At 37.1% G+C, this 26,136-nt stretch overlaps 1 protein-coding gene and 1 pseudogene across 2 annotated transcripts in view; both read right to left on the bottom strand.

The window, feature by feature from the left end:
- LOC306859320 (ethanolaminephosphotransferase 1-like) overlaps positions 1-8,089 on the bottom strand; it is a 13,907-nt pseudogene extending 5,818 nt beyond the window's left edge. The window contains exons 1-5 of the transcript XR_013786072.1: positions 7,928-8,089; positions 5,426-5,494; positions 4,673-4,781; positions 3,904-3,978; positions 528-790 (exon numbers count right to left, since the gene is read on the bottom strand). The product of XR_013786072.1 is annotated as an ethanolaminephosphotransferase 1-like (transcript). The remainder of the gene's footprint in view (positions 1-527; positions 791-3,903; positions 3,979-4,672; positions 4,782-5,425; positions 5,495-7,927) is intronic.
- Positions 8,090-8,752: 663 nt separating this feature from the next.
- Positions 8,753-25,631, bottom strand: LOC306859526 (microtubule cross-linking factor 2-like). The gene is made up of 11 exons (XM_079400585.1): positions 24,978-25,631; positions 23,645-23,869; positions 21,781-21,936; positions 18,213-18,278; positions 16,909-18,045; positions 16,028-16,114; positions 15,602-15,763; positions 15,187-15,438; positions 13,115-13,158; positions 11,659-13,030; positions 8,753-9,621 (listed from the first exon to the last, which is right to left on the bottom strand). The coding sequence occupies exons 1-11, from the start codon at positions 25,467-25,469 to the stop codon at positions 9,475-9,477; spliced, it is 4,140 nt and encodes a 1,379-aa protein (XP_079256711.1). The 5' UTR covers positions 25,470-25,631; the 3' UTR covers positions 8,753-9,474.
- Between the last annotated feature and the right edge of the window lie 505 nt (positions 25,632-26,136).

Here is a 26,136-nt window from a genome sequence, read left to right as displayed (position 1 = left end):
TACTTAATAATTTTAAAATAAATAATTTGAATTTTAAAATGAATAATTGTATTCATATTTTTTGTAACTTTTATAATGTTACAAAAGATTTCCATTAAAAAAAAAAAAATTGTTTCTTTAATTTTCTGGGGGGGGGGGGGGGGTTAAAAATAAAATAATATTATATATATATATATATATATATATATATATATATATACACACATTAAACACACACACACACACACACACACACACACACACACATATATATATATATATATATATATATATATATATATATATATATGAAACAATTATTTTAAAAACAAATCTCAAAACTTGAACGACAGTACAATTTTAATATTAAAATACATTTATATACATTTGTACATTTTATTTTATTTACTTGATGTAGTATAATATATTTTACTAATATAATATTAATATTGCATAAGATTTATGATTTTTGAAGTTTATGATTTTACTTTAATATTTTATAAAAAAACATTTTCTTTTCATGAGCTTATCTTCAGGTAATAAATTACCACTTGACTGATGTCGTAGCCCCAGGGCAGGAACAAAATCCCAGTGTTGTACTTCTCCCAGTGAGACAGTATGAAGGAAAACAGGACGACCCATAACAGAAAGTACAGCGTCACCACGCCGACGCCTGTCTCACCCCGTCCGAAGACAGAGTACACTGTAGCGACGAAGAACACACATGCCCAGCTGTCCAGGCCGTGGTCAAACAGCTCACCCAGCGGAGTGCTGGAGTTTGTTCTCCGAGCCTGTTTGCCGTCCACTCCATCTGCATATACACACACAACAAAATATATTTCAAAGACATATATGCAAGCATACACAAATTCCACAAACATGCTTCCAATCTTGCTACCATATTCACATAATGTTTCAGAGGTTCTCTGGATCCTAGACATAATGTTCACAGCTCTTCCCTTAAAAAACTTCAGTGTTGCAAATTTGCTGAGTGTTCATATTTTCATATACAAATGTGTCTTCTGTGGCTGTATTATGGTCAAATGTCCTTCTTGGTTAAAGGGCTAGTGAGTTATTAAAGTATAAAGCACACATCAGTTGGTTTATAAATGTACACAGGTGGGACTAAAAATAAGATTTGTGTCAAAATCAGATCTGTACATTAGGTTCTAGTATTAATGAATCCTAACATACCTAATATTGTCTGTTTTGCTGATAATATTAATCAAACAATACTACTGAAATGCACAGCTCCATAAGTATTTTGTTCATTTTAAGATCAAATGCCATTATTTTAATCAGCAAATGTTTATCTTTTTAAATAAAGGAGTGTGTTCAATATCATACAGGTATTTGCGGTTTTAATGAGAATTGCAGGGGTTAAAGCAAAAAAAAAGAAAAAAAAGTCCTGAGCCTGAACTTTTTTCCCGGGTGGGGGTGGACACATACGCAGGGTTATTTGGCAAACAAACAAAAAAATAATATTATTTGAAAGATTCTCCTTGAAACTAACTAGTAACTATGCTACTAAATGTATACTACTGAAATGGTTTTGTTAAAAATAAATAATGGTAAATTAAATACTAGAAAATGAATATAAAATAGGAAATATACAAAGACAATTTACTACAGAAAACTACAGTTCAGTTCAATTAATAACAACAAAAATGCTCCAAGAACTGGAAACTTAAACAGGGTTCGTACAGATACTGCAAAATGAAATTCCAGGACTTTCAAGGACATTTCAAGCACTACTTTTTGGTTTACAAGGACTAAAATCAGAGCTCTCATTTATCAAACAACATCATTATTATCTTTCAAATTCAAATTAATAAATTAATACAACAAAACGGTAAAGTGCAGCACATGCAATGACTGTGGCAACTTTAACATTTGAAAGGGTACTATGGGAAAGTTATCACTCTCCTTATACCTTATGATTGACCTGAAGAATGAAAGCTAGACTATATCATACACTTGGAAAATTATGAGCTGTATCACCGTTTCTCGACACTAGGGGTGTGACAATGTACTTTTATTTTGAAATCGCGATGCGCAACAAATCGCGTAGAAATATGTTGATATATTATCCTGTGTTGGCATAAGCTTATAAACGATTTACGTTACAAATCTAGTGAGATAATGCACACTGTTTTCCCAGATGACCGTTAAGTTACCCAAACTCACAGCATATGCAGAGGAAGAGTTTAGCGCCTTTCACACATACAATCTTTACTGGAAAATTACCGGTAAATTACCATTAAGAGATCATGTGTGAACAGGACCTTTTAAAAAGTTTAATTGTCGTTCTGACAATCATATGGTTTTTATTGAGATGACGTGATTACTATGAGCTGTTTACAAAGCTCTGCTGCTTTTTAAAATAGCTTTTCTATGTAAATATGCACTAGACTAGAGTGACATCTTTGATCATTGAGCCTCGCAGCTTTTTCAGCGTGTCGCGCTCGAGACCCAGCTTCTTTTCCATTTATCAGGGCTGCGTTCAGCCCCGAAAAAACAGTGCAACGGTTATTAAGTGTTGCAACCATGGCAGCTGAGAAGGCAACTCTGTGTGTTCTTTTAGAAGAATTTTCAGAGCCGGATCAAATCGGTATAAATACATGTTTAATACTGCAAAATACACTTGATGTTACAGTCACTGCCCTTGCCGTCCAGAATAAAAGAGAACATCCCAATCGAGTGAAGGGATTTGTGGAAACTGTGGTTCCTAATTATTGTGATCCAACATTTGCCTCGCATTTCAGGATGAAAAGAAATTCCAGGTGAAGGATAATCCACTTCTTACCTCCGAGACTGTGTTATGATCTATAAGACCTTATTATTTTTATTGTGAGTATTAGGCTTATCATTATTGCTGATCACTGTTGTTGTGCTATGATATTGTAATATTTACCATTATATAATCAAAGGAGCATAGAAAAGTTTATTAAAGTGTCACTCCACAATACAACAGCAAAATATATAAATATTTATAGTATTTTTGTTACATTAATCAGTGTCTAGCACAGCTTCCTGAGCAAAGGATATGGACCAGAAGACATTGCAATTACTACATATTTAGACAGACTTAAAGAAGTTCCAGATCTATACTTGTGCTCTTATTATTTCAGTTATTTTGCCTTTAATGTAAATAAACATGTGCAAACAATATACTTGCTCTTGTGAATTTATTTAGATGTTAATTACATTTACTTACAAGTTCCTCATCATCATGTTGATGTGCTATGTTACTATAAAATTCTTACGACAAACATGCCTTCTAAGATCTTCAATTGTTGTGCATTCCGAGCTGCAGCGGACACATATTAAATGACTTCACTTGGACCCATTGTGCGATCTGTCTCTTTAATACCGCGTGGTTTATATACACCTTGCTGCTGATTGGGCTGACATTTTTTACACACCCACCAAACAAGAGAAAACGTATCTCAAACCCCGTTGCACACCGTTTCCAAGAAACATGTCGTTCAACCCGGAAACCGGAGCAAAATGTGAGCCTGAACGTGCCCCAGGGCTGCGGCACTGGATACTATTATGCGCGTCTGATTGGCTAGTAATGTTAATGTTTGGTTGTGCTCCTCTCATACCATTGGTAGGCGAATTCGTGAACTTGAACGTTATATCAAGAAGGTTTTTAAAAATGTAGGACTTTTTTTTTTCTTTTCCCACAGCCGAATGCCGCACGCCAGAGATCTGGCACGGTGCCAGAGAACTTTAAGCCCTGGAATTGTGAATGTTCTGAACAACAACTTGAACAATCTTTTAACTCTATTAGCAAAAATGTGACTTACACACAAATAAATTGATTTTGCAAAATGATTCAGAAAGATTAAGACCACTATCTGACAGAAGATTGGTCAATTAACATTTGTACCATCTCAAAAAAACAAAACACACACTTACCTAAGGTATAGGCCACAAAATTGAACAAACCAGCAGCTATCCACACCCAACTTGGCACATGTATACGGCCTTTCCCTGTGCCAAAAAACAACACCCACAAAATAATCAGTGCCATTTGTGTGTAGATACAATCTCAATTAGGATCACAGCATTAAACTTGAAAATATACAATAAATTACACAACAAATTACATTAAAAACAAAACATACATAACATAAATAATGTGCTCAATTAATGGAATAATTTATATCACTTAAAATAAGTCCAAAAACAGTAAACGGCAGCATTAAACTAAATGAATTGCTATAAAATATACCCATAAAAATAGCTACATTTTTAGTTAACTTTTCATTGCTACATCTCAGTGAAAATCACTATGACTTCAAAATGTTTTGTCTTCATTACTACCTAATGGAATCAGATTTGTTACTAGGACTAACACTTTTTTTTGAAAGCGGAACTTGTTTGAATTATTTACTCTACAACACTGAATGAACAGTGTGTGTATATGTGAGGGAGCTGGTATGTGTACAGGTGTGGCTGTGTATTAACAGATGGCTAGTTGATAATTGAGAGACTGATGAGCTGGAAGTGAGACCTTGATCCTTGTCATATAAAAAAAGACAATGTACTTTTACAAGGTTTTCATTGCACATAATCATTAATTGGTTATTGTTGTAATCATAACAAATGTGTTAATGTCCCTAACCTTTGAGAAAGAGAGCATTACCCACAAAGCAATCATACACACACAGTTTATTGACCTCACCTGAGGCGTCAAAGTCAAAGTCGAAAAAGGACAGCAAGGTGAAAGTGAGTACCAGGAACATGAACCCTGTAAATGTGATGAGGTTTGGGGCAAGCCATGTGGGCAAGATCTGAGACAGAGCGAGAAAGAGAGAAATTAGCAAGCTGCAAATGGTCAGATCTTTCGCGAAGGTAATTAGAGCCAGACGGAACATTCATTAATGTTGCATATATGCAATTCAATGAAAGCAAAACACAATGCAATGTTATTCTTTACATGCAATATACCTCTATACATTCATGGATTGAAAATATTTTTATAAAGATTGACAGACAAGTAACAAATATTAATATTACAATAAAAACCATTTAATAATAGTATATTTTAATATACAATATGAATAAAAAAATAAAAAAATGCTATACTAAAATTAAAAATGTATAATTACAAAAATAAATAAAATGCTATACTAAATTGAAAAATAATTACTAAATAATTGTAAATAGAAATATTACAATTTGATCAAACTGTATAGTTAATATACCATTTTAAAATATTAAAATTAATAAAATACTGTCGTATTCACAGTCTTGAGATTTAATACATCCACTTATATAAATAAATACAATAAATGTATTATTTAAATATTAGATTTAATTAATACAAATAAATATTAATCTATAATAAGAAATTCTTATTATTTTATCTCATATGAGAGACTGGATGCCCTTGTGTATTCTGGTTAACATTCAAAACGACAGTTGTGACTCTCACCTTCACTACTGAGTTCCAGAAGGGGTGCATGACGTAGATAGAGAGGGGGTTGGAGTCAACCGCACTGTACTGTAAAAAAGAGATGACAAGATATGCAGAGTAAGACAGCACATTAACACTCAGGTCCAGACGTGTGAATGTCGAAAAGTGTTCACAACAGTGTGTTTCTGCTGTCTAAACTAATATTGCACTGTGTCTACAAACTTCAGATGAGATTATTAAAATGTAAACTACATAATATCACTAAATCTCTAATTAGATTCTGCACAAGTAGCAGGTACAACTGGAAAATAAATTCTTAAATTCAAACCTAGTGACAATTTAAAATGGCCTGAATATAATAATGTCTCTCAAATATGAAACTCTTCACTACAGCACACACTAGTAAGTGATATGAATCAGTGGTGAAGGCAGATCACTTTTCAACCACTTCCCCAGCATGTATTCACTGTGTGAGCTCACACTTAGGGATAGGGCGGCTATTGAAGACTTGAAAACATCTGGATCTGGGAAGGCCTGAACCAAAACTCTTGAACCCCTGAAAAATATGCTTTCTAAAATGTGCATGTTTATTCAGTCCAATATTCTTAGGTAAAAGCACAAAGTTTGATTTAAAATATATATATATATAACAATTAGGAAAATAATGTATGCAAAACCACTAATTAAATATACACAAAAATGCTGAAATGAAAACTAAATATGATAACCCTGGTCAGATACAGGGGTAAAATAAACACACTGCGGTAGTCATGCATGTTCAATGACCCCTACAAGTATGTGCAAACATGCAGAGCAAGAATAGAACATCCCAACTCAGCAGCTTGTACATCCAACAGCCCAAAACACTGGCAGTAAATAATACACCTTATCAGGCCAACAGGACATTACACTAAAAGACACACAGGGTCAGAGACACTTTCATTCACAAGTTCTGTCAAATAACCACTCAGAAATACACAAAACGCTGCGTCACACCCAGGAATTCAACCTCTCGACCCTTTCAGTTCCACACCCTTTTAACCATATGAGCCTCTCCAGAGATTCCTAAAATTAAAGATTTAATTGTTTATTTCATGTATTATAAATTGATAATTGTCACATAATAAAAACATAATAAGCATTATGAAGATCTATAATTTTTTTTAAAAAGACCAAAAAGCAATAATACTGTTTTAGTTGTTTGAGACATAAGCACTCAGATATTTTGTGTTCATTTTCTAGCATGTAAATTTATACAATTAATAAATTAAGTTAACACATTCCTGTTGAACACACATAATGACACTGTAAAATTGTGAAATAGTATTATTTAAAATAACTGCGTACCATCTCAATATATTATTTACAAATGTAATTTACTCCTGTGATTATAAAGCAAATTTTTCAGCAGTCATTACTCCAGTCTTCAGTGTCACATGATCCTTCAGAAATCATTATAATATGTTGATTTGGTGCTCAAGAAACACTTATTATTATTATCATCATCAACGTTAAAAACAGTTGTGCTGCCTAATATTTTTGTGGAAACCATGATCAATTTTTTTTATTGTATTGTTTTATGAACAATAGTTTAAAAGAACAGCCTTTATTTGACATAGAAATCTGTTATAACAATTTTTAATGCCTTCTTGCTAAATAAAAGCATCACTTAAAAATACTTTTCAAACTACTCCATATTGATTAACATTTATAGATTAAGTGGATAGATAGATAGATAGATAGATAGATAGATAGATAGATAGATAGATAGATAGATCATCCAAGACAAACGCCCACAGAGTAAGAAGATATAATAATCATGAACTAGTCACAGATACGGTTTATGCAAGCAAAGGGGTTAATAATTGGATAAACTTAGAGCTTTGCATCTCAGTCCTTTCAGGTGCTTCTTCTTCTGTAAACTATATCGGAGGACTCTGACACCACACTGCTATACTACAGGAACACCTGAATTTTAAATGAACACAACGAACAATTAAATTGAAAGCACGGGGAGCTTGTGACTCACATGCAAATTATGTCCTAACCATAGATCCTTGTTAAGAGGCGGAACCAGGAGCCCATCCCTTTACAATTCAACCCAATTCACAAACTAACCGTCAACATAGAGCATGTAGATCAACTACAACAATAATGGACACCGTGTTTGTGTTTATCTGGTAAAACAATGTTTAGAACTGAAGATCTACTTTCACCAGCGGTTTCAAGTCACTGTGGTACGCCAGTGCATTAACCGCTTAATAGCACTAATATTGAGTTGGATGTGTATATATATATAGATATATATACACTAATAACTAAATGGAGTATCAAGTCATTCCACACATTCGAGGGGAAAATATACAATTTCTCTTAAAAAGTGACAATAAGAAGCCGTTGTCCTTTCTAAAGAGCGGCACACACCGGCAGACCTCATGCTTCATGATAGCATTAACAGCACGGCTCGGCTAGCCGACACCCTAAAGTCCTACACATTTTGCAGAATAAGCGCGGTCTCACCTTATATTTATCAAAACCTGAGAGTTGCTCTTGGGTGACATAGTGGTAGAGAGCCATGATGACCGCAGCACGGCTCTGAGGCGGACCAAAATTCACCACCGTGTCGGCGCACAGTATCCGCAGTGCTGCGCGTGAGCGGCGGCGGTGCAGTGGCGTGACGCCTGAAGCTCCGCCCACAACCCATTCTTTTCTTTCACAATAAAAGCCGACGTGGAACATCAGAAGCACGAGTTTCGATTTCTTTGATGCTACGGAAGCTTCGTGTCAGGTACCTCCATCTAAAAATATTACAGTTTTTTTTTTCAAGTGCTTACACGCATAATCTTTACTTGTCACACAACTTCTGAAATTTGACACTCAAACACCAGAACCACACATTGCATTTTGTGTCTTGGATTTGTGTGTAAAGTTTTGAAAAAAAAGAGGCAAAGGTATGGATAAAATAGCTATTTAATAAATAGTTTTATATTAAATGTAATATGTATAAACTAAATATGGACACTCGTGCTGTTGTCATTGTCTACCCACTAGGGGTCGCTACAAATACACGAATCTAAAAAATCTGTAGAAAGGTTACATATAAAGTTAAATATAGATGCTGAGAAAAACTGACAATTTCTTCTGACAAATCAGGGTGTTTGCTTAATTGTATAGCTCTATATATTGTTTCATGGAATTAAAAGTAATGCAAAATTAAAACTACTTAACACATTTATTTTTTTTTTCTCTTTTTTTTGTGTGTGGCTACAGACAGTTCAAGAGCGAAACCTGAAATATCATTATTAGGATGGCATATCTTCAAATCAAAATAATAGGGGACTAATACAATGACATGGATCTGCATTTATTAACATGCCATAAAAAGCATCACATTTCAAATAGCTACAATTCACAAACCGAATCTGATTAAGGTGCTTGGCCCCCAAAATCTGTTTGTTGTTTGCAGATATTAAACACAGGTCATGTTACATTTAAGACAGCTATGAGAAACAGGTCACATTCATAAGGCATCTAAAAACATTTAAACAATAATATTAATACACACATTCTATTATGCATAAAATATTATAATAAAAAGAATCATAAATCATACATTGTTTTAAGATACGTTGCATAATTATATTTATAAAATTGAACAAAGTAAAGTTCATCAAGGACCTAGAAAGTAAAAACTGGATCTTGCTGGAATTGGGAACTTCAGCTCAATAACAACATGATTAATTCTGTACAAGCCCTATTTAGTTTCTCTATTAAATTTAAAAATTTTAACAAATATTAAAGCCAGTAACTTATGCTGGAGACATTTCCCTAACCCCAGGCTCAGAAGGCATCTGCAAACTTTTTTCATGTTTTTTACACTGATTTTGAGGGAAAGTTTGTGGAATGGATTTTAACATGCTAAAATGGACCTGAAGGCATAATCAATTTAGCCAAACACAAAACGTGTGAGGAATATGTAGAAATTTATGAGTGATGGGCATTCCAATTCTGAAGAAATCTATCCATGCCGGTCTGTAGATCCCAGAAGTGTCATGGTATCAGTCCCATTAAGCAAGAGAATCACCTTTACCACGGGATGGGGGGTGTTCGTGTGGGCGGGGCCTGTTTTGACTGTGAACGTGCCGGAGGTTTTTTTGTGAGGGCCGAGCAAAGCAGGATGTCAAAGAGCGTGAGCTGCAGTCACAGGCTCCATCCTGGCAAAGAGACAGGAAAGAGTAAGGAGATGTGCTCAGCATTATAACAAATCATGAGACATTAAGACAAAGACTCTGCAAAATATTAATAATGTAGATTTTCTAGTTGAGTTCCAGTGTGAGTTCCAAAATGAGTTCCAGTGTGGTCCGCCTGATTGTACTGTATGTGTCCCATATACTGTATATATCTTTGTTTTAAAAGAACATTTCTGCTAAAATAAATTTAAAGTTTAAAATAAAATAAACATATGAACAACCAGTCAGTAACCAGATTTACTCACTAATCTATACATAAAATACCAAGACAACTTTTATTGAGGAAGTCAGTTGTGAACTCCGAGCAAGTCTGATTCATACAGTGACTAACAAGTTAGTTCGAGGCCATTTGGTGAATCTTTCTGACTGACTCGCTAAAAAGAGTTGATTCATAAGAATCATTTGTTCCTTACAAAACCGCATATGGGCCTCATTCATGAAACATTCCTAAATATAGGAGTAAATTCTGAGTAATTTGCACATAAAATGACTCATGACTCACTGGAGCTAAACAGTTGATCAACTCTCAGCTACAAAAAAATAAAAATAAAAAAATAAAACAGAGCAAACAAACTTGTAAAATATTATAATGGCAGTGCATCAAAACTCAGTGTCATCAGTTTGCCAAAAAGAACACAGAACGTTTTACGCACCATTTACACGTGGTAGGGAGCAGGTTTAAATTTCTTTCGTATCAACTAACGTTTTGAAAAAGGAACATTTTCATGAATTTGAAAGTTTACATCAGAACGGCTTTACGAACAATTTACACAAAAATTAGTAAATTTCTAAAAAAATTGATTTCAAATTACTGTCACTGTCGCACTTATTATTTTTGCAACCATTTTAGTCTCACTGAAATATTACTCCCTCAACTAGGGATGCAACGATTATAGATTTTGCTGGTACGATTATTGTCCGAGGAATAATCACGGTTTTACGATTATGACGATTATTATGCATTTATTAATTTTCCAACATTATTAATGTATAAAATCACATGAACACTCTTTAGATGTTAAAGTGTTATTTATTGCTGGCTTTTTAAACAGAAATAACACAGTAACCAACAATACAGCACAAAATAATTATCTCCCATTAGAATTAAAAAAAGGTGACCGCTGCTCTGTAAACATGACAGTATTTCTCTTTTGAAAATAAGAAATGGAAATAGATCACAAAAGTATTTAATGTTTTCAGTTCTTTACATTCTTTACATTTCTTTTGGACCTGGGGTAGAGAATTTGGAAATATGGTGAAAAAAAAAAAAAGTTGTTGTTTTTTCCTTAATAATAAAATGTTGTTTTAATACTACAACAGGGATAGTAAATAGCAAAGTTAATGAAGTATTATTAATATACGACTGATATTCACTTTATTTATCCCACAGGGGAAACTGTTACTAATGATGAAAATAAACTGAAATATTATAATCAATTTTAATCAACTGTCATCCATACGTATTAATTTTAATAATCTTTATAATAATTCACATGATTTCACATGTGGCCTTAGAAAATCATGTCTATTGTTTTGGTTTGTGAGATCGGAGATCGCGCTGCGCACGTGTAAGTATATTCACGAGGACACAAACTTCTTGAGAACTCTGCCCCGTGACTTTTATTAATAAAATAGATTAAATAGTCTACTGGAGAGATACAGACGCAGGTAGGCTTATTCACACAGGCAACTGTCACTTCTCTCTCTCTCGATCGAATAATTAATTCAAGTAGCTAAATGTTATAATTAATTCATTCAAATAAATGTGATCTTACTGCATTATTTCATCTCTTTCTGATCTGAAGCGGGCATAATGCTGAGCTAATGAACCGTAGCTTCGCGTCAGGTGGTTCTTGCCTTCACGTTGTTTTATGATTAATTAACCGTGACGTTTTAAATCGCGGTTAATCGCGAAACCAGTTAATCGCTGCATCCCAACCCTCAACACCTTTAATTTAGTTTTTTGTCATGTTACTGAATGGGTTAAACTTTGCTACTAACCTCCAAGCCCTTGTTCTTGCTGACTGAACCCCTGTCGATTTGGCGCTGAGTTTGGGTCTGGCTCTGACTCACAGTCTCCTCTTTTTGGCTTTGTTTCATAAATCTGCGGTTCACGATCTTGGTGATGCTGTCATTTCTGACCAGTGGCACCGCTGGTATACGAGACGGGGGGTGCTCGGATTTCTTTGAACCCACCAGACCGATGTGATCCCTACGAGCTGCTGGTGCTTTCTCCATCTCCGGGTTGGTCTTGTCTCCTCGACCACACACATTGCGCAGAAACTCATGGACCAGACCATACTTGTGAACGCCTACATTTTTACGGCCGCCATGTTTATCACTGCCCTGCACTGATACTGAACTCGGCCTGCTAGCTGTCGAAGCACGTTGCGGTTGAGTCCACAAACCACGCTCTTTTGCTCCATAATCCAGCCTGGAGGAGGCGCTCAGAGATGAGGAGGAAGACAAAGAGGATGTGGTGAAAGAGGAAGAGGATGAGGGAGATGTGGAAGAGAAAGACTTAGAGGAAAACGGAGAGGATGCAGAGTGTCTGCGTTGTATTTTCGGTGAGGTGGTCTGTGGTTGAAGCCGATCTGCTGAACCAGGGACCCTTTCCAGTGACACTGACGTTTGCGGGGTTCTTGAAGACACAAATGAGGTCACTCGGGGAGACCAGTGCTTCGCAGCATAAAGACATCGAGGACCATCGGTTTGTAGCCCAACTGTAGTCACCTGTGGTTGGGATTTAGTTTGCGTTCCTATACTCACAACACTCACCATACTGCTCCCAAAATCCTTTGCTCTTTTCCTCTCCAGAGGGCTGGATTGGGAGGTTTGCAGCACACTTGCTGTAATTTCCTTCATGTCATCACTCAGGTTGGCTGAGACGTCCAAGTTATTAAAAGACAAGCGTGAAGGGGATGCCATACTGGAGGTCTGAAGACCAGAAGAGGATGTAGAACTAATGACAGCAATCGAATCTCTCTCCATCAAACTTTGACAGTCAAACGGCAGGCTACCCAGCCAGTTTTCATATGCAGCAACCCAGTCTTGGTTTACACGGCCACAGGAAATGGCATTGAAATGTGGTTCCTGGCTCTCCTCAAGCTCTTCCTCCTCTGCTGCTATCAGAGAGCTCATTTGAATCCTTTTTGCTGATGGTGGGCTGTAATATATACGAATGCTTGTTCTCTCTGGAGCAGTGTGGCTTCTCTGGGTCAGTTCCTGGTTTAGGTTCAGACCAGGGAAACTGGGAGGCATGATAGGAGAGTCCCAAGTCTTGCAGGGGTCTTCTCTGTCCAGAACGGCAGCTTCTCGACTGAGGTACTTCCAGTTCTTGTTGGGTTTTGCCATGCTAGTTTTGAGAGGGATCCTGTTGGAAGAGCAAAGTCTGTTAAGGAATTCAATCAGATAATTGGAGTTCAAACTATGGTGCAAACAGACGAATCAAGCTGACCTCTCCATTTTTCCATCTTTGGTCAACATCTTGTATCTAGGGGACTGAAAATGCATCAGAAGGATTATTATTTGTGCATGCATAATTAGTTCAGTTGTGTAAATGTATTATGTATTAAATATCAGATATAAAATGAAAAAAATAAATAAAATGAAACAACTTCTTAGGGATAAAAATAAATGACACAAGAAATATTGTATACAATGCATTGCAATATAACCTTTCAGACGAAAAAGACTGAATCGTTTTAAGACAGGGAATGCTTCCCATATTGCTTAGGGATGAGCAATTTAAGATAAACTGCAGCAAATGAAAAAGCCTGTCTTATTTAGAAAGTGTGTCAGAGAGATAGTTAGGGATTACAAAAAAGAAAACGCCAAGAAAACCCTTGGATCAGGGAAACAATATTGGCAAAATTCCTTTGCACTCCAATCCAGGCTTTACTTAACCCCATCAGACTGTCACTGTCTGCATTCCACTTTTTTTTTTTTTTTATCATCTATGATAATAAACAGGACTTTTTGTTTAAAGGAAAGAATGAAACTGCTGTAAACCCAGAGGACAACAATACAATTTAAAGATCCATTATGCATTTGTACCTTTGTATAATGCCTCCTCATTTCTCTCTCGCCTCCTTTCCCTTAACCCTGCACAATTTTTCCCTTCGTTTACTGTAAAGGAAAGTAAACTTCAGCTGAGCCTTGATAAGTCTCTCTGTGGTCACTGTATTTTGGCTAAGCCCTTTTCAGAGTCAGAAGTTGCGATTGAAACTGATGTCTGCACTCCGCCTGCTGTCCTACAGTCCCAAAAGGGGATTAGCCTAAATTCAGTTGCCATGCGGCCTTTTCACACACACACACGCTCACGGGCCTGTCTCATATCTCTGACTTCTGTTGCTGTAGTATGACTGTAAAAAATGTATTTTATTAATGATAGTTCAGACTTCAGATAGCAGAGAGCATGAACTACTGTTCTACAAAACTGAACTACAAAAGTGTGGAGTCTGTGAGATATTTGAATGTTTTTTAAAGATGTCTCTTGTGTTCACCAAGGCCGTATTTATTTGATTATTTTCAAAAATACGAATTTAATATTTCTTTTAAAAAATATTTCATTTATTCCTGTGATGGAAAAGCTGAATTTTCAGCAGCCATTACTCCAGTCTTCAGTGTCACATAATCCTTCAGAAATCATTCTGATATGTTGCTTTGAACTTTTTTATTATTATTATCATAGTTGAAAATTGTTGTGCTTAATTATTTTTTTTTGTGGAAAATTTATTTGAAATTCTGTAATTTTTAATCAGTTTAATGCATGTTGAATAAAAGTATTAATTTCTTTAATAAAAATTGCTGACAACAAACTTTTGAGCGGTCACACAAAAAAATGCCCAAAAATATTATAAATATTAACAGAATTAAAAAATAACACCTAAGGTCCCATTCAAACACTAGTTAATACATTAGATATCATGAACTAATTTTTACATAACATGTTAATTTCTGCATATACAGTTATTACAATTTTAAGTTGGAAAAATTAATATATACAAACACAAATTTGTTTATAAATAAATGTATATATTTAGTTTATAAATTATTGGTACACTTTAGAATAGGGAACACTTATTCACTATTAACTACGACTTTTCCCCCAATAAATTCCTAATTTGCTGCTTATTAATATTTAGTAAGGTAGTTGTTAAGTTTAGGTATTGGGTAGGATTAGGCATGTAGAATAAGGTCATCTAGAATAAGGCATTAATATGTGCTTAATTACTACTAATAAATGACTAATATTCTAGTAATATGCATGCTAATAAGCATCTAGTTAAGAGACCCAAAAATAAAGTGTTATCAAATTATTTATAAATTAACATTATACCTAATGTGGACAAACTAATGTTAACAAACTGAACTTTATTATGAAATGTTACCAATGAAATAATAGTTCCCAACCCCCCCCCAATAGTTGATAGTTGACCTTTGACAGTTGAAATCATGTAAAAGTTCCACAATACACTGAATATGTAAATTATTGTTTCAGTGTACTACACAAATTTTTGCTCTGACCTGCATTTTTTCATTTTGCTTAGCTGTCTTCAACCCTTCGCACTCTAGACGCACATGGTTCAGGTGTTCTAGCAGTTTCTGCCGCTCAGAGTTCCAGCTGCTTTCACGGACATTCAGCTGTCTTGTCAGGTCCATCACTGCAGTGTAGGACTCTGCTAACAGGTGCTGAAGCTTCTCAATGTGGTCCTTCTGCAAAGCCACATTCAGGTCTGACGGACCCTTTACTCCTGCCTTCCCAGCTGAACCATCCAGCTATAAACAATCACAAACAACTTGATGACATTTCTGCATCAATTTCCTCCCTAAGTCCCTACAGACGCAAGAATGAAGAAAGAAGAGGAGACGACATGAGAAGCAGACAACAGGTTCATTGATACTCTCTGAAGGGAATTTAAACTGATCTTCTAGTTCTCACCCTGCTTATGAGGCTCTTGAGCTCTGCACACTCCACGGCCCATGCTGCTTTGGCGTTTGCAAACTGCCCGATGACAAACTGGGCTGCCCTGTGCTGCTCCCAAAGTTCAGAGAACAGATCCGACAGTGCTGTCCTGAAGTCTGACAGCAGGGCACTGCTCTCCTGAGAGAGGAACATACATTGGTGAATGAACACTGGGCAACAGGAACACAACCAGACTAACTGGAAATGAGCCACAGGTCAAGGAACAATGCTATTGGGCAACTATGCTCAAAGAGCAGGCATGTTCAGCTGTAGTATATTTTGAAAAAGGCACATTTTTGTATGATGTCCTTTCAGGCTGAATTTATTGCAGAATGAAATGCTTTTGGTAGTCATGTTGAAACTATTATTTTTACCTCCAGTAATCTTCATTCTTTTTCATACCTGACTGTTGCACTTCTGTTGAAGATTATACTTGCATGCTTTTGACTCTGTGTCCTTAAGCAGATGAAGATCATTCTGACAATACATCTGAAATGAAAAAACATATAACTGGTTGTTTCTGAGTGAAATAAACTTTACATAATTTTAACATTTATTATGTTAAATTATTTATATTATTATTTTAACAAAATATGTCACACTGACAAATTTTGCCACTAATAAAGCGTTTTTTTAAATTAAGTGAAAAATATGAAAAATTATAGAATTACAGAAAAAGCATTTAAGAATTATATAAATACAGAATAATTTATTGTGCATCATTTTCAGTCTTACTCTCATTTTCTTAGATTATCTCTCTATAAATACATATTAGCTCAAATTATGCAAAAGGTGTGAAAAATATTATTTAACTGACTATTTAGGACACATTAAATGGTAAACATGTATTTTCCACCGCAGAACATTATTAACACAATACATGATGAGATGGGAAAGATTTGATGGGAATGCTTGTATACGTACTGTATCATTAGTGGGCAAATTAAATAAATGAAAAGTGTGTTTTAGGTCTTCAAAGGGCCAAAAAAGTGCCCAAAGTTGACCAAACACCCAACTACACAACATATACATATATGCTTTTGGCAGGCCTTTTTATGTTGCATTCAATGTACATTTACATTTATTTATTTATTTATTTATAGCTTCTTGCTTTCCCTGGGAATAGAACCCATGACCTTGGCATTGCTAGTGCTATGTCTGAACTACAGGAAAGCATATACTGTTATTTCAACTGCAAGTAAGAAACGTTATAAAGAAAATTTCAACCATCTTCATCGATAAAGATGCGTGATCGAAGTAGCAAATGTCATTGCCTAATTTACCTCAAACAGACTCTTTCCATCAGCTGTGGGTCTCTCTCCCTGCCTCCATTGCTGGATGAACCATTGGAGCTGCAGAGTGAGGAGCACAAAGCTGTCCTGGTTACACTGATTTCCAACATTTCTTTCACCTGGAAGTTCTCGACTTGCTTGATTCTTTGTGTCCTCTTTCATTTCAATTAAATCTTCACCAAAATGTAACATATTCTTCTCTATAACAGGCCCAGGGCGTGCTGAATTGGAGTTTGACAGCATCTCCAACTTTTCCACAAGAGCATGCAGTTGGGCTTGTAACACCTCTAATCCATTGGTCAAGGGACTCAACATGGGGTTCAAAAGCCACTGATGTGTTTTGCACTGAGGATCTACTGCAGTTTTGCCTAAGTAGGGAGCATCAGCAGGAGTGTTATGGGTACATGTTGGTGAGAGGCCATTTTTTGCTGGGGTTGTAAGGAGCTGGATAGTCGATCTGACAAGCAGCGCCTGGTCATGGATGGCAAGAAGACTCTCTAGATGAAATGTGCAGTCTGACTTACACTGAGCTTGTCCGTCTTCCTCTTTAGTTTCTGCAGAAAGCTCCTGTTCCCCACCAACTGGCCCTTCTCTGTGCATGTGGCTGATAGAAGAATTCTCCACATGATCCTTCTCTACATGCATCTGGTTCTCCTGCACATTATTGTGGGTAGTCGTTGCATCTGCATTCTCTTTCCCATCCAAACATTCACTTCTAAGCATCTCCCCCTGTTCCCCAGTTTGGAGAGGCACTGCTAATCCTTCACTGGCCCCCTTCATCGTCTCCTCTTCTTCCAGGCTTCCTCCTCCTCGTTCACGTAGTTCACTCATCTCTGCTCGCAACCCCCGGTTCTCCACCTCTAGCTCCACTATTCGACGACTCAGCAGCGTGGCTTCCTCCTCCACCAGCCGCAAGTGAACTTTGACCTCTGCTTCTCGGGTGTGGACGGAGTTAGTGGCACCCGCTGCAGCCTGGGTTTCATCCACCTCACCATAAAGCAGACGGTATTTGGCTAGCTCTTCCCGCATCGTCTCACTCTCCAGGGCCATCTTTGTTAGTTTCTTGCACATGAGTGCAGACTCTTCTTTGGCAAAGTGGAGCTGGCATTTTAAATCAGCACTGTCATCCTGTAGAAAACACAGGTGTGTCAAAACGTTTGGCATATATCAAAAACATTTATTAAAACAAACAGAGGAACTCTTATAACTAATGTTGGCCCTCTACCCAGACCTGCAACAAAGCAGCACTAGCCTTCACAAATCAATCATTAAGACTAATTTAACTTCCAACTCACCTGTGGAGAGAGCTTCTTTTCACTCTTGCTGGATGTTGATCTCAAACTTCGTCTCTTTAGAGAATTCTGTGGATGCACCAAATCCATAATTAGTCTAAAGACATTTCAGCTGCTTATATAACACAGCTTACTATGTATAGGTGGGTTGATGCAATTTTTCCCCTAAGATGATGTCCTCCTATGGGCATAAATGTTCATTTGAGTTATATTAATCATAGTTGTTATTTCCCATCATACCGCTGTCCACTGCATTCCAATACCCAATGAAATGTGTGACTGTAAGGAAAGCATGCACCTAATAAACACACTCAATCATGTTCGTGTAGTGAGATGGCAAGAACCCCAACTCCATTACTACACCAAACATCCATACTGCTCCAAGTATGTCAAGAATGCTGGCTAGAGTCAGTCTATCTGTCTGCAGCTTTGTCTAGGAGGCTCAAACCCTTAAAAGTACAAAGAGCGTACAAAGAGCAGAGGAGGAGCATGTAAACTTCAAATTATCTTCTTTAAATGTTAAAAATAACCTCATAGAGTAAATCCAAGCTGTTTAGCGCAACACCAAGCTAAAGAATACTACTCATCATACAACCCGAATTGAAGAAATGTTGGGACTTTTTTTTTTATTTGAATAAAATGAAAACTAAAAGAATTTCAAATCACGTGAGCCAATATTTTATTCACAATAGAACATAGATAACATAACAAATGTTTAAACTGAGAAATTTTACAATTTTATGCACAAAATGAGCTCATTTCAAATTTGATGCCTGCTACAGATCTCAAAATAGTTAGGACAGGAGCGTGTTTCCCATGGTGTAGCATCTCCTCTTCTTTTCAAAACAGTTTGAAGACATCTGGACATCGAGGTTATGAGTTTCTGGAGTTTTGGTGTTGGAATTTGGTCACATTTTTGCCTGATATAGTTTTCCAGCTGCTGAAGAGTTCGTGGTCATCTTTGACATATTTTTAGTTTAATGATGCGCCAAATGTTCTCTATAGGTGAAAGATCTGGACTGCAGGCAGGCCAATTCAGCACCCGGACTCTTCTACTACGAAGCTATGCTGTTGTAATAACTGCAGTATGTGGTTTTGCATTGTCCTGCTGAAATACACAAGGTCTTCCCTGAAATAGACGTCATCTGGAGGGGAGCATATGTTGCTCTAAACCCTTTATATACCTTTCAGCATTCACAGTGCCTTCCAAAACATGCAAGCTGCCCATACCGTATGCACTTATGAACCCCCATACCATCAGAGATGCTGTATTTTGAACTGAATGCTGATAACACGCTGGAAAATGCTGATAACACGCTCCCTCCTCTTTAGCCTGGAGGACATGGTGTCCGTGATTTCCAGCAAGAATGTCAAATTTGGACTCGTCTGAACATAGAACACTTTTCCAATTTGAAACAGTCCATTTTAAATGAGCCTTGGCCCACAGGACAAGACGGCGCTTCTGGACCATGTTCACATGGCTTCCTTTTTGCATAATAGAGCTTTAGTTGGCATCTGCAGATGGCACGGCAGATTGTGTTTACCAACAGTGGTTTCTGGAAGTATTCCTGGGCCCATTTAGTAATGTCAATGACAGAATCATGCCGATGAGTGATGCAGTGTCATCTGAGGGCCTGAAGACCATGGGCATCCAACAAAGGTCTTCGGCCTTGTCCCTTACTCACAGAGATTTCTCCAGTTTATCTGACTCTTTTGATGATGTTATGCACTGTAGATGATGAGATTTGCAAAGCCTTTGCAATTTGACGTTAAGGAACGTTGTTTTTAAAGTATTCCACAATCTTTTTACGCACACTTTCACAGATTGGAGAGCCTCTGCCCATCTTTACTTCTGAGAGACTCTGCCTCTCTAAGACATCCCTTTTATAGCTATTTATGTTACAGACCCGATGTCAATTAACTTAATTAGTTGCTAAATGTTCTCCCAGCTGAATCTTTTCAAAATGTCCTGCTTTTTCAGTCCTTTGTTGCCCCCGTGCCAACTTTTTTGAGACCCGTAGCAGGCATCAAATTTGAAATGAGCTCATTTAGTGGATAAAAGTGTAAAATTTCTCAGTTTAAACAATTGTTATGCTCTCTATGTTCTATTGTGAATAAAATATTGGCTCATGTGATTTGAAAGTCTTTTAGTTTTCATTTTATTCAAATTTAAAAAACGTCCCTACATTTCTGGAATTTGGGTTGTATTATAGCTTGATGTTTAGAGATGATAAATTAGTCATTTAACTTGTGTATCAAGAATGCAAAAAGATTTTTGCCTCTAATGGATGAGTAAAAAGTGTTTGTATGTAGATTATCATGTTTCAGGTAGTGTCAGGCTCACATGAGGCCTTGATAATCTGGTTGTAGCTGATTTGTTCTGCTGGCGAGGCTCAGGAATGAGCAGCAGCTGTCTGAGCTGAGCTGCTGGGATCCACTTCTAAGCACTGAATCCTGGATTAAACTGAATGCGTGCCGTTATTAAAGACCTACAGGCTTCATTGCCAATAAAATTTGACTTGTTTGGTGCATTATGCTAGTATAATTCTGGTGGCCTATATTTTTATTTTTGTGAGAAAATGAAAGCAAAAAATATTGTTAGTATTTTTAGCATGTATGTGGTAATTAAACATCATAAAACCCACATTTAAGCATTATGGCTTGCAGCCAGAGTTGGACAAGTATCACCCTTTCAGGTATATTTCTAAGTGGTTTCTTTCTCGTGCTCTTCAACCTTTCAGTTGCCCCATTTTTTCTCTCTTCTCCCCCTCACTGCATCTACAAGTGAGAATGGCAGCTGCAGTTTGAATTCAGACCCTTAGATCATTCTATGCCCTACCCAAGCAGTCAGCTGTTGGTTACACCCCCTACATACAGTTGGGGTAAAGGTCAGATTGTAATCCTAACAGCATCATGAAACTAAGGAGTCAAAGCAACAAATAAGTACTGCTTTAAAGTTATATAGGGCATAAAGTGTATATATATATATATATATATATATATATATATATATATATATATACATACCACCATTCAAAAGTTTAGGGTCCATATCAGTTTTTCAGGGTCAGGTTTTTTTCTTTTTTAAATGAATACTTTTATTTAGTGAGCCTGCATTAAATTGACAAAAAGTGATAGTAAAGACATTTGCAATGTTAAAAAAGATTTCTACTTCAAATAAATGCTGTTCTTTTAAACTTTCTATTCATCAAAGAATCATGACAATTTGCATCATGTTATACACTAAAATATTAAGCAGTTCAACTATTGTTGACTTTGAAAAAAATAAAATAATAGTAACTTTTGACTACCAAATCAGCATATTAGAATGGTTTCTGAAAGATCACGTAACACTGAAGACTTGAGTAATGGATGCTGAAAATTCAGCTTTGTCATGACAGGAACAAAAAGGACATTTAAAATATATTAAAATAGAACATTCTTTTAAAATTGTAATAATATTTAAATATTAATGTTTATACGATTCAGCCTTGGTGAACAAATGAGACTTAAAACATAAACCTTAAACTTTTGAACAACAATGTGTACAATGGCTTTGTGGTCATACCACCTGTGACTTGTCCATCTCAGCCTTCAGGACCTGCTTTGCCACCTCCAGATCCTGCAGCCGTTCACGTAAACCCTCGTTTTCCCATTCCAGCTGTGAATTTTTCTTTTGAATGGCCTCAAGTTCACTGTGTAGGCGAAGGGACACACTTTTTGCCACCTGGGAAAACAATATTAATTTAGAGTAAAATAAATACACTTACACAAATACACAAACCATGTGTCCATGCTAACTATCCACAAAAATGTTGATGTTAATATGATAATTATCTCATGTCATTTCATTCTCTTGGGGAACACAATTAGACACAATAAGCTCTATATATAACACCAAGACAAATTCCTTGTGTGTGCAAACACACTTGGCAATAAAGCTCTTTCTGATTCTGATTCTGATATTTATAGAAAATACATATCTGAAGCTTCATATGGAACATTGCAAAATTAAGATTAAGTTACCATCTTTCAGCTGTGGTTTGTGACATTGAGGATAAGAGGAAGTAAGGTGGTTAGTTAATTGTTTGGGATTCAATATGGGTTGACTTTCCTATGATCTCCCTCCTTTGCTACCCTTTGCAAAGCACTCATCCTCTTGATGCTCAAGGGGTTGCTAACAATTGCGAACAATGTCAAGGGCAAATGGTTAGAGTGCATGTGATTATACCACAGCATTCAGCGCATGACTTTTCTTTTTTATAGAGCAGGGCGTTTATTATCAGCATTGAGTTCCAAGAGCAACTTCACAAACTTGAATTTCTCTGTGAAAAAAAGTTAATGATCGAAATGTGGAGAACAGCAGACTTTGAAAAGGATGTTGTTAGATATCAGATTGCAGGACACTCCCGTGGGGGTTGCTGAAGACTGAATATCTTGACAGAGTGCTAGTGAGGACGCTGAAAAGCGATGGACACACACTGGCCCAGTTTGTGAAAGGAGGGTATCTATTTCTCACACATGCCTTTAAAATAGACTGGTCATGGACATGCCCACAACACACACCAGCAGCTGTGCTTGGACACTTCCCCTCTTGGAGACTGTGGCTATAGTCCTTGACACATGTACCGCACACATGCAAATGCACACACTCTTTCATTCAACATTGAGTATATTTCACATTGCGTTTCTCTAAAATACATTTTTACTCTTAATTCTGCACAGACAAAGGGTTTGTAAGAAACCTGAGGAATTTGTTTTGCATAGTCTGGACACAGATTTCAAAAGAAAACAGCCATTTTATATGGGTCGCCCTGCTGTGCAAATTCGTTTTTAATTCGTAACGTTCCTACAGAAAGCTCTGTCACTGATTGGCTGGGAAGTTCAAACCAAAAAATGCTTATGCTGTGAGTGGCCCACCACAAACTGAGCTACACCAATTGTCTGCCAAACAGAAAACCGAGGGTTTTTCGCCTCATTTTACTAGTTGGACCATTTCCAAAAATAAAACCACTCACTCACACGTCAAACTAAAAAACAAAATGATATTTCAGCTCTCACTAAACCCTTAGTACCACGATTTGGGTCACAAACCACAATGGAAGGATTACACAGTCCATCCGAGTGCATGCTGATTCCTAAAAACAGAGTTTTGACTCATTTGTGACTTACTATTCAGCATTTAATTGGCACTGAGCGTTAGCAATTTAAATAAACATCCTGTCCTGATGAATGCCGTGGACTGCATCCAAAACCCTAACAGTGGTTTTCCTGTACACACACCACTGTAGCTTAATTGCACCCAAATCATGAGGGAAACATCTATTTAATTACACCCTGAATGTCAGTGATTGCTCTTTATGCTTTATTTGACCTCATACAAGGACTTTGTCACAGAAAACTCCAGCAAATTATGACTGTAAGCACATCCTCACCCTAATATCATGTTCAAGTGTCCTGATAAGCTCTCCGTCCACCTGTCCCGTCTGGGCTACACGCAGGCTGCGTCTCTCTGCTTTCCTAAGTCGGTACTGGAGGATGCGACAGGCCTTGTTGGCCTGTTCCAGCTGCTGTCTGAGTTCTTGCAGCTGGTAAACATCCTCCTCCATGTACATGTCCCTCATCTCCAGCATCTCAGAGCGGAGCTCCTCCATTTCGTCCTAAAAAGGCAGTCAAAAATGGTGTATGTTAACATCAACTTCATAGAACTGAATCATATGTGGCAGTATTACAGTCACCATAACTGTTCTAAAATGGACGTTTTTGATTGGAAAACATGAGGTAAATGAATGCATTCTTCTTCAGTTGTGTGTACAAAGAGTGTTTCCTATATTGCTATCAATGCCAGTGTTCAACCAACTCATCCAAGACAGCACTGGCCTCACATCTTGAGTGCCAGCATGCTGCGCGCATTAACCCACAGAACTAGGGGCGCGTGCCAAGCATGACGCATTGCCTTCTTGAATGCATTGGTGGCACTTCCGTTGACTTCTTGATTTCTACTGAGACACCTTGCACTTAATCACAGCAAAGCTTGTCTCGTTCTCACTGTGAACCCGTCCTTCTATTGCATGTCAGAGACAATGAAGGATGACACAAGCCAATTAGCGAAAGTATAATCTTCTGAGAGTAAATCTTACAGTATAAGCCATATCACGTGCAATTTATTTTTGCTTTGTTTATGTGTCTGTTAAAATACATGTATTAGACACTGTGGGATTGTTTTGATTTAATTTTACTTTAAGTACATTGTCCAGCAAATCATATGACGTGGTTTATGCCATGTTGGCTGATGATATTAGATAATAATCATCAAAACAGGTTGCATTCAGTACTCTCCTACTTTATCTACCATGGGTAAAATGAAGGTATTCAAAACTGATTCTCACGAATAATTAAATGCAATTATAGAACAATACATTGTTTTGGTAATAGAATTCAGACATCTTTAAAAAAAACTACAATGCTTATGTTTTAGAAGAGCATCTTCATTTGGTGGATTTCCCATATGCACTCATTTGAGATCAGTCAGATGCTTGATCGTGTCCACTATGATGGTGTCATTCAAAACAAAACTTTTTCACAATGACAAAAGACCCTTATGGCAATTATGAATGACTTAAATTTGATTTTCTTGTATTTAAAGAGCAAATATTAAATGTGTCCCAATTTACCTACCTGAAATCTCCCAAGCATAATTTGCACAAATTATTTGCAATTAATTACCAAACAAATAAATGTATGAATAAATGAATCAACAAACCTCACCTTTAAATATTCATTTTCTGATCTTAGGTCATCAATCTCTCTCAGCAGATCCTCGTGCACCCCATCAGCAAAGTCTCCAGTCAGATCCGAAAATGCCACAGACTCGCTCAAGTTCAAGCGACTGTCCAGAGAAACGAAGGACCTCTGGTCTCCAGGAGAGATGCTTCCCTCTCCGAAGCCAAACCCTGGAGACAGGGTGGCATTGATCAGACCATCTTCTTCTCTGTGTCCTGATAATATCTGCTCAGCTGAATCGTCCATCATCTCTTCGTCGGTACCTCTGTGACAGACTTCACCACGCTGGGCATCAGTGGACTGCTTATGCTCCTCAGATGCGTCCGAGATCTCAGAGCTGCTGTCGGTGGAAGACAGTTTCCCAGTAGCACAGCCAGAGTCCTTACTCAGGTCATCAGACGTGATGCTGCCATCCGACAGCTTTCTGCACGATTTACTGCGAGTGCTATCGGAGCTTTTTCTCGACTCTGGTCTCATCTCCTTTTTCCCTGTGTGGCTGTTTGGCGTGACAGATGCTCCACGCCTTGGTTTCTTAGAGTGAACCTCGTTGGTTTTGCTCTGTGGGGCTGCCGGTATTATTTTAGACCAAGTGTTCGCCTGGGGTTGTTTTGACGTCTGATGCCGGTGTGTTTGTCTTGACGGCTGCTGGCTGCTCGCGTCTCCGCAGGCTTTATCCTGCCCGTCCCGTCCGTGATGGGATGAGCGTGCATTAGACTCAGGATTTGCCTCAACTTTTGTCTTTGTCATTGTGTTGGCGTTCGAAGATGATAATTTCCTCTCATTTACCTTGCATTGTTTTTACAAACAAAGACGATTAATAGCCAGTAATGAGATGAATGATTCCAGCAGAATCTCAAGAGTTTGTGTGAGATGAGGTAAAGTTAAGGTAAATCCGGGTAAAGCCGTTAGTCTAGTGTTTGAGTCACTGTGGGTGTCCATGTGCTATAAAAACTCCCAAATCTCCGCCCCAAAAACAGGAGCTTTACACACACACACTCTCTCTCTGAGTCACAGATAACTCAGCTCTACTGGCATTATAGATATAACAGTGTCAAAACAATGTTTTACTAGCATAAAATATGCTAGTTTTCGCCCATGCTTATTTATTCAATATTAATTTAGTAATCGGCTATTTTTATTATTT

The sequence above is a fragment of the Barbus barbus genome (genome assembly GCF_936440315.1).
Source record: "Barbus barbus genome assembly, chromosome: 40".
Taxonomy (NCBI): domain Eukaryota; kingdom Metazoa; phylum Chordata; class Actinopteri; order Cypriniformes; family Cyprinidae; genus Barbus; species Barbus barbus.
Note: the sequence above shows the minus strand (reverse complement) of the source record. Positions and strands in the feature narration are given on the sequence as shown.